Source organism: Jatropha curcas, chromosome 10, assembly GCF_041381405.1.
Source record: "Jatropha curcas cultivar XTBG-Jc1 chromosome 10, XTBG_Jcur_1.0, whole genome shotgun sequence".
Classification (NCBI taxonomy): Eukaryota; Viridiplantae; Streptophyta; class Magnoliopsida; order Malpighiales; family Euphorbiaceae; genus Jatropha; species Jatropha curcas.
Window position 1 is genome coordinate 9,845,303 of NC_143160.1, and position 9,468 is coordinate 9,854,770.

General features: G+C 33.5%; 1 protein-coding gene across 2 annotated transcripts; it reads left to right on the top strand.

Annotated features, from left to right (window-relative positions):
* The first annotated feature begins 1,941 nt into the window (after window positions 1-1,941).
* On the top strand, window positions 1,942-8,374 carry LOC105636875 (Phototropic-responsive NPH3 family protein). Of its 2 annotated transcripts, XM_012220262.4 has the most exons (5): window positions 1,942-2,841; window positions 3,886-4,101; window positions 4,555-4,624; window positions 6,067-7,287; window positions 7,567-8,374. In XM_012220262.4, the coding sequence occupies exons 3-5, from the start codon at window positions 4,604-4,606 to the stop codon at window positions 8,113-8,115; spliced, it is 1,791 nt and encodes a 596-aa protein (XP_012075652.1). In that variant the 5' UTR covers window positions 1,942-2,841; window positions 3,886-4,101; window positions 4,555-4,603; the 3' UTR covers window positions 8,116-8,374. The 2 variants fall into 2 exon arrangements, with proteins under 2 accessions (XP_012075652.1, XP_012075651.1); XM_012220261.4 differs by lacking the exon at window positions 3,886-4,101.
* Window positions 8,375-9,468: the final 1,094 nt, after the last annotated feature.

Sequence of the window (9,468 nt, forward strand, 5' to 3'; positions counted from 1 at the left end):
TTTATTTCAATATAATTAATTAAATTCTTAAAATTATTATCACTATTAAAAAATATATTAATAGTGTGCATGGCTTATTTGCTAATGCATACCTTGATGAAAAATTTCGTAGATACTTAAAAAAGACACATCTTATTATTACAATTTTTTTAACATATCTCGACGGTATATAATTTTATAATACATTTCATAATGATTTTATTATATAATTTTTTTATTTTTAAATAATATTATAAAATGTTATTTTATCATTTAATATTGCTATGGAATTCCCACCTCTCTTTACTTACATCCCAACTTGTCATGTAAGAAAAGTAGTGACGCGTGAGAGAAAATAAGACTTATCACTTATTGATTAGACAAATCTTTGTCTTTTTTAAAAATTATTTTTGGCATAAATAATTTTCAAAAAATTTTATGAAATTTATTTATATTTTCTATTTTTGTATTTGATATGAATAAAATAAAATATTTTATTTTACTTTCACTAACCATTTCTTTCTGGAAATCAATACAATTGCCATTTATAAATGAATTATATATTTTGAATTTATCTATACTGTATAAAATAACAATTATAATAAATAATTAATACTATATATAAAAATAATAAATACAAACAATAAGTATTAACGAGTAAAAGAATATGCAACACATTGTAAAAATGGAAATAACTGTATTATAAATGGAAATTGGAAATCTTGTTTCATTTCCATCTTCAATAAAAATAAATGTTAAAAATTGAAGATGTAAATTTTAAATGCAAAAATTTATAGTAAATTATATGTAATTGGTTTTTCTTTTTTAATTTCAAGCAAATAACTAAAACCGAAAATTATAAATTTACTTTAAAGTTGATGTTGAAAATTATATTCTTTCAAATATTGAATTTCATATTCTCAATGCATTTATATTAAATCCAGCATTAAGTTCCAATAAAAATACATAAATAAAATTTTAATTTAGAATGTTAATAAGTATTTTATTAAACGCTTAAATATTAAATTTTAAACAGTTGATTGTCAATCATCTCAAATACAACTTTAATTTACGATGGAAATCAGATTTGAAACTTTAGATCTTGTTTAATTGGAAGTAAATAAATTAGAGAAAAGAAACTTCTCAAAAAGTGAATAAAATATTTTATTTGATTTGTATTATCAATTCAATTTTCTTAGAAGCAAGTGAGCAATTTACTATTTAAGAAAATATATTTTTAAAAAAATATTTTTATCGAAAAATATATTCTTTTAAAAAATTGATCATTTTGACTTTAGTTGTATTTAATAATTTCACATCCTTCTATAAGAAGTAAGAAAATAAATTAAGACATATTTTTATAACAATATCACAATTAATTGAGTTAGGAGATAAATTAACAAAACAGTACACCCTTTGACCGTTGGCTTGTTTTTTTTTGGCTAGTCTTCAAATTTCGTATCAGCTTTCCAAAATATTGAAGCTCTTATATTTAATGATTTGCAAATTTGATTAATGAATAACATTCTTCTCAAAAAGGAAAAAAAAAAAAAAGAAAAGAAGGAAAATAAAATAAGATAATTGCAAAATGGAAGAGGGTAAAAGACTTGTAATTGACTCCATAACAACATTTCAATCCCAACAAAAAACTATTTTTTAAGAAAAGCAAAATTTGAAACCGACAAGATAGGGTCTGGTCTGGTCCCAAATAATGCATGGGACATAAAATTAAATTGCAAAATAATAAAATACTTAATTCATTTATTTATTTATTAATTAATTATCCACACGGAGAAATCCTCGTAAACTATGGCAATCAAAGCTCAAAGTAACGCATGCACATGGCCTAGCTGGACAAAGCAGATATCAGTAACCTCAAAGGTCACCAATCATTTTAAATAAAAATTCCTTTAATAAATCCAAGAATCCATGCTTGATGATGCTTCTCCTTCTTTGGTCAATTCTAATAACTACTGTTTAAAGATTTTAAAGATTCCCTACACCCAATAAGTTTCAGAACTGCAATGAGTGTGTTTTAAGCCATTTGGACCCACAAGTGTGAGAAAGAGAGTACTTTCTAGGCGATCATTAATACCCTTCATGTTTATAAGAATTTGAAGCCTTTTTGGTATTGTATATATAATGGCTTTGGCGACCATTATTATCTCTTTTGTGGGTATAAATTATAGGAGTAGTAGGAGGAGCCTACTTAGCGACTCAGTTGTTCTTTTTCTTTAATGGGTATTGAGTGTTTTTGGTCCCTTGTGTCTCTCGTGGGTTCTTTTTTGGAATCTTGTTGGTGGGTTTTGTCCTGCTAAAATAGTAATATTTTGTTTTCTCAGACACCAAAATTTGAAGGGGTTGACCTAAAATTGGTGTTTGTTTTTTGGACAGAGTTCTGGTTATGTGATTTTTGTGGGTTTTGATCTTTTATGAAGTGGGTATGTCTAAATGGAGTGGTTTTTGAAGTGGGTATGAGGGTCTTTCTGCAGATTAATTAAGGAGATGCATTTTGGCTTTGAGGAGTTCAAGATTGGTTTTTTGAGAAATATAAAGAGGGTTTTGATTTTAGAATGGTGATTAATTGAGGATAAAAATCACCACTGCGATTCTGCGTTTTATTTTTTGGCTTGAAATAGGGGCACTGTTCTGTTGCTTTTAAAGAAAAAGTTTATTTGGTTTGTTCTTTTCTGGCTTTTCCTGTGATTATAAGTTTTAAGGAGGTTTTCTTTAAGCTCTGCATTAGCTTACCTGTGTAAGGAGTTTGATTCTCTAAGATTTAGTTGCTTTTACTCTTGTAAAAATGGCTTGCATGAAATTGGGATCTAAAAGCGATGCATTTCAAAGGCAAGGGCAGGCCTGGTATGTAACCCTCTTCTCTTCTTATTTAGTATTTTCTATAATTTCTGTTTTCTTCAGCTTTTTCTCACTTTTGTTATTTTTTTTAAAACTTGGATCTTCCTAATTCCTATTCACTCATCCTATCTTCTTGCCACAAATTGGTTTCGTAATTAAGTCTAGTTAAAGTTGTCGGATATCATTCTTCTGCATGAGTTCCTATATGTTTATTCAGCGAAGTTAAACATCTGCATGCTTCAATGGCGATCCAAAATAGAATTGACTTTTACCTGACAGTGAAAGTGATGTATAAATTCTCAAAAACTTGAACTTTGTGTGATGTATAAATTCACCTTCACTGTATCTTTAGCCTTTTTCCCCTCCAGGTAAGACGTTTTTATTAAGGGGACCTTAGTTCAGATGTGGAGTTGCTTAAGGATTCATACATCAATGTCTATGTTGATGAAAATTGTTATAAGTGGTGGTTTAAAATAAAATGTCTGGTGTAACGGTAATTGTCTGGTAAATTAGAGTATTTAGTTTGTTAAGTTGCTTAGGGATTCCTCTAGTGAAAGTAACACTATTGAAAATTAGAGCTGAACTGACCAAGTGGTATAAAGTAAATGGTCTTTGAACTTTTGCCACTGGTTGTTGAAATAGCATAGCAGAGAAATGCTTATTTAGATTGAGATTGTTAGACCTGGTAATAGAGTATCAATCACTTCTAATGCTCCCTGTACTCTCTAAATTGTTGGTTCTCGGTCCTGATTGCTGCAACAGGTTGTTGAGTTTCAAGTTTCAATAACCTTGCTGGCTAATCAACTTGCTTATCTGAATAAAAGTAGCTTGCTTGATGTTTCTTTTGATTTATTATCTGTGGTTTCACCATTATATCATGTGGAAGATCCTGCTGCTTCATGGGTGCAGGGTTTTTCTATAGGTGTATACATATATGTAGATTTACTTGTATGGATGCATGTGGTTACATTGACCTGTAGGAAATTCCACACTGGTAGTACACACTTGGGTCTTAAACTTGCTATCTTAATCATATGTAAAACATTTCAGGGAAAGAGGAATTATTGGCAGTGCAACTTCAGCACTAACCAAGTTGTAAAAGATCTGTATTACAGATTTTAATTTTGTTTTACGGAGCATGAAGCTTCAGTTGACGTTTCCTCCTTCACCACCGACCTAAAGAATGCTCCTTAATGATGCATCGAGTACACTATTATTGGGTGAAAGACAGATATTGTCTTTAAAACTATCATGAAATGTTAATAGGTTGGTTCAATTTTGTGGGTTGCGCTAGTTGTTATGTTACATTTTGTGCTATGCCTATGCTTGCATTAGACTTCCAACAATTGAAGGAACATTTGTTTGGGTTTTGATTTATATGTATATCAGACATAAGTACTGAGAGAAAAAGTTCCAAGGGTGTGTTTGGCATTGATATTGTGCTACTGCTGAAAAGCATATTACATATCTGTTAATTAAGAGCAACTAAAACTGGTTTTTAAGGAAGACTCAATATGCTTTAGTATTAAAAACTTCGAAGTAGCATGTAAGATTCATTTACTTAATTACTTTCTGGCCATGGTTTCTTTTGTATAAGTTTCATTTAAGAATAAGGATGTGCCTAGGTTTTTGTACTGCATCCAATTGCGTATGCATTAAATATCTCTAGTCTGTGTGATTTGGCTTAATTGACCTTCCATTCACATACAACGAGTGCAGGTTCTGCACAACTGGGCTTCCTAGTGATATTGTTGTGGAAGTTGGGGAGATGTCCTTCCATCTTCACAAGGTAATTTTGCTTTTTGCCATCTTCAATATTACATTCTTCCCCATTTGGAAGCTTTCATGGAAATTTCCTTGATCATATATAAATTTTATATAAGTCACTCTGCCATATGATAATATTTGACTCCTTTTATTATGAGATTGAGGGACTCAATGGGTATATAAATGATTCACACTGTTGCTTATAATCTTTCATTCTGATTACCGTGTCAATTAAAATTGAATTATAATGATATTGTTTGTGCTTATTGATTGTGAAAATGTATAGAACTTTGCTAAAAAAACTGCATTTTCTTTTATCTTCAGAAGTAGTGAATATTTCTTGATCTTTTGGTAGTTCCCAAAATGGCAAGTCTTAACAGTTTGGGTTGGATGGAATATTACCTGTTAATTTTCCATTAAGCTATTGTGAAATGGTGTAACTTGTGATGCCTTTGGTCTTCTTTCCTTTCTCAATCTCTCTTTCTATGGTAAACCTTGTAGTCAATTTCTTATGAGTTGAAATGAGATAGTTTGTTTTTGTGTGTTTTTGGCTTCATCATCGTATAAGTTATACTCAAATACTTTCTTTCTTGTTTGCATTATAATTGAGCTTGAGTTGTAGACGACTTGTATTTTTCCCGAGGGAAATCTTTTGCTTGATATTTTACTTTCTTTTATTTATTCAGATGGATGCCAAGTCATCTGTCTTTGTAATACTCAGTATTTATCTGCCATGCCAATACATCTGGTGGCTGCAGTCCTATGGTTGTTATCCTATTAACAACTAATCATGGAGCATGCTTTTCTGAATGAATATACCATAAAAAGGAAACTGTGCTATATAACGAACCATGTTATTGATAGCACCCTTATAGTCCTTATATCTATCCTCTAGTTGGCTCATAACTAAGATTTTAGTTTAAACTAAGAATATGTATGCTTAGATAGCTTAGGTATGACATGTTTATCAGTTTTTTTACTGTATTGTGATAATCAAATATTTGGAGAAGTGTCTGGATTCTGGAAAGCTGTTGGATTGAAGTGTCTCTTAAGTATAATGTAAAAATGAATGATTTAGGCAGTGCAAGTACCTCACCTTATTCCTGTTGGACTAGGACATGAGTTATTTAACTCAAGGCGGTATCTGTCAGGCTTAGCTTAGGGTCAGGTCTACTTGCTTCTTCTAAGGTGGGGCTTCCTCATTGAACTATCTCTTCATACTGATTAAAAATTAGCACTCTGGTGTGTTATCCTTTGTTTCTGGTTCTCTATGCCTTTTCTAGTATACCTTACGCATTAAGAGGTATTAAAAAATTGTTTCTGAATTATATCTCTGCTGTGTTACTGTGGGTTTTAGTGAGGATCTTTTTATATGTAATGGTGGATTGGGAATGTCATTTTGGCTGTTAGAGAACTCTTTATAATTTATCATTTCTTACATGTTCATATTGTAATTTAATGCAGTTCCCTTTGCTCTCTAGAAGTGGGCTAATGGAAAGGTTGATTGCAGAAGCATCGGAAGAAGAAGATGAGAAATGTGTAATAAATCTTCCTGACATTCCTGGTGGGGCCAAAACATTTGAACTTGTGGCCAAGTTCTGTTATGGTGTGAAACTTGAACTTACTTCCTCAAATGTTGTGTACCTCCGTTGTGCTGCTGAGCATCTTGAAATGACTGAGGATTATGGAGAGGCAAATCTAATTACACAGACGGAGTCCTTTCTTAATCAAGTAGTGCTTCGTAATTGGAAAGACTCTTTAAAGGCACTCCAAACCTGTGATGATATTCTTCCCTATGCTGAAGAACTTCAAATTACAAAGAGGTGTATTGAATCACTAGCCACAAAAGCATGTACTGACCCAAATGTATTTGGATGGCCCGTAATGGAGCATGGACCCATGCAGAGCCCCGGGGGGAGTGTCTTGTGGAATGGGATAAGCACAGGGGCTAGACCCAAAAATGCAAGTTCAGATTGGTGGTACGAGGATGTATCAATGCTGAGTTTACCACTATATAAGAGGTTGATTTCCATCATGGAATCTCGTGGCATCAGGCAAGAGATAATTGCTGGATCCCTTGCTTTCTATGCCAAAAAATACCTGCCTGGGTTGAACAGACGTCAAGGTGCCAGTGAGTCTAGTTCCCGTCTAATTCCTGTGGCTTTAGCTCCACCTTCAGAAGAAGAGCAGAAAGTTTTACTAGAAGATATTGATAGGTTACTTCCAATGCAGAAGGGTCTAGTATCAACCAAGTTCCTGTTTGGTCTACTTCGGACAGCCTTGATCCTAAAAGCAAGCCCGTCTTGTATATCAAACTTGGAGAAAAGGATTGGGTTGCAGCTTGATCAAGCTACGCTAGAAGATCTTTTGATGCCCAATTTCTCTTATTCAATGGAGACACTTTACAATGTTGACTGTGTCCAGAGGATTCTTGAACACTTCCTTGCCATGGATCAAACTACTGGTGGGACCTCTCCATGTTCGGTTGATGATGGACAGCTGATTGGATCCCCATCATTAACACCAATCACAATGGTGGCCAAACTGATTGATGGATACCTCGCAGAGGTTGCCCCTGATGTGAATTTGAAACTCCCCAAGTTTCAGGCTCTTGCTGCCGCAGTTCCTGATTATGCCAGGCCCTTGGATGATGGCCTTTATCGTGCAATAGACATTTACCTGAAGGTACAAACTAGCTCGTTATCACATGCATCCTGTGAATGGATAACTTATGAAACTAGTTCCTGTTCTATGTTGGTTCCATTTGGCATCTAAAATAAAATAAATTTTACATGCACATTAAGATGAGAACTAACTATAATGGCATTTGAGCTGAAGGCTGTCTGTTTGCTCGCCTCATTATGTTTATGATTTTGATTTGGTTTGTTTGGGTTACAGTTGAGCATTGCCTATGGTAATTGTTCTACAAGATTTCTAATATTTAATATGATTGTCTACTTGCAGTCACACCCATGGTTGGCAGAGTCCGACAGAGAACAGCTTTGCAGGCTAATGGACTGCCAGAAGCTCTCCTTGGAAGCCTGCACTCATGCTGCGCAGAACGAGAGGCTGCCACTAAGAATAGTGGTCCAAGTTCTCTTCTTTGAGCAGCTTCAGCTCAGGACTTCTATTGCTGGCTGCTTTCTGGTTTCCGACAATCTTGACGGGTCAAGACAGCTGAGAAGTGGCTTTGCTGGGTCTGCTGAGGGAGGCTGGGCCACAGCTGTAAGAGAGAATCAGGTTTTGAAGGTTGGGATGGACAATATGAGGATGCGAGTTTCTGAGCTTGAGAAGGAATGTTCTAACATGAGGCAGGAGATTGAGAAGTTGGGTCGGCCGAAGGGTTCTAGTGCTTGGGGAAACGTGTCTAAGAAATTCGGGTTTAAGATAAAGTCCCAGATGTGCAGTGCTCAAGAGGGTTCTGTTAGCAACCAGAACAATGGCAGTGTCAAGAATGAGAAGCCTAAAGTAAGGCATGGAAAGCACAAGAAGAGCTTGTCTCATGAAGAGTGAGACAAAAATTCTTTAATTTTATTTCTCTTTTTGCCTTGTTTCTTTTTCCATATCAAATTGTAATTGTTATTAATTGTACTTACTGATGGTTAGTTCAAAAACTGAAGTTCCACTTCATTGTTTGTTTAATGCTTTTCACTTTAGTGTTGCTGTAATTTAATTTAGTTTTTGTAGTTTCTGCCTTGTATGGAGATGGAAGCAAAAGCTGTAATTTGTAGTTCTTGTAGCATTATCAATGAACAGTTTCTCATTATAACCATTTCCTTTTATGTTTTGCCATAATATGTGTTTTATATAGGAGTCTAGGACATCAAACGTTGTCGTGACAATTATTTTGGAGGAGCCAAATAAAATTTTTTACAGTTTTTTCAGGGTTAAATGTAATTTTTCTCTAATATAAGGATTAGAATGTAATTTTGCACAGAAAAATTTCTTAGGGTGGCTCGGACCCCTTGGCCTTGGGTCTCCATTAAGCTCCGCCTCTGGTCAGGGCAAAGCATCATTTGCTCTGGATATAATCATTTCATGTATATTTTTATCAATCTTTTGCACATATTCAACTCAAATGTCTAGCAATTTGGTCCAATGTACCGGTTCATGATATAATATAGGAAGTTAGATGTTTAAATTTACTAAAAAAATGAGAAAGCAAAAATGTGATTATGTTTTGTTAGTCATAACATGATGTGAACTGCCATCTTCTTTTTTTTTTTTTTTTTTTTTTTTTTTTTTTTTGCAGATTTTTAATTCATGAACTTACATCCTGCTTTCTTCTACATGGCTACATTACATCCATATGGAATTTTCTTTAGAAAAAAACATGAAAGTTTTAAAATTTGAAATTACTATACAACAATGATAATTAATAATTTAGTCTGCAATATTAATTGTTTTTGTAGCTTTTAACTATTTCAGTAGCGTTTTTAGATGTTTGAATATTAACTGTTCAACAATACAAGTTAACCTTTAAAAACTAATTCAAATGATACGTTACTGAACACTAATTGTCGCCTAGCACGGCGTTTATTTCAAATTAGGTGGAGTCGGTTATATGAATTCCTTGCTATTTTTGCTTTGTTCGATAACAGAAAATTTGAAACTATTATAAAGAGAAAAAAAAGTGGAGAACTAGAGGAATACTAGTTCTCTAAAAGGCCAGCTGAGCAAGAGCAACTTGTCTTTAGGTTTAGGGATGGTGGCCTTATGAAGAGGGTCTAGATGCCTTTGTTCTTGCAAAATTGTGCAAAGCTGCAATATTTTGACAAGTCTGGTCATGGACTTGTGCCAAATTGGAGACTTCAGTTTAGGCTATGGCCTCTCTGCCTTGAAAGTCAACTTTGAACGCTATTTCTC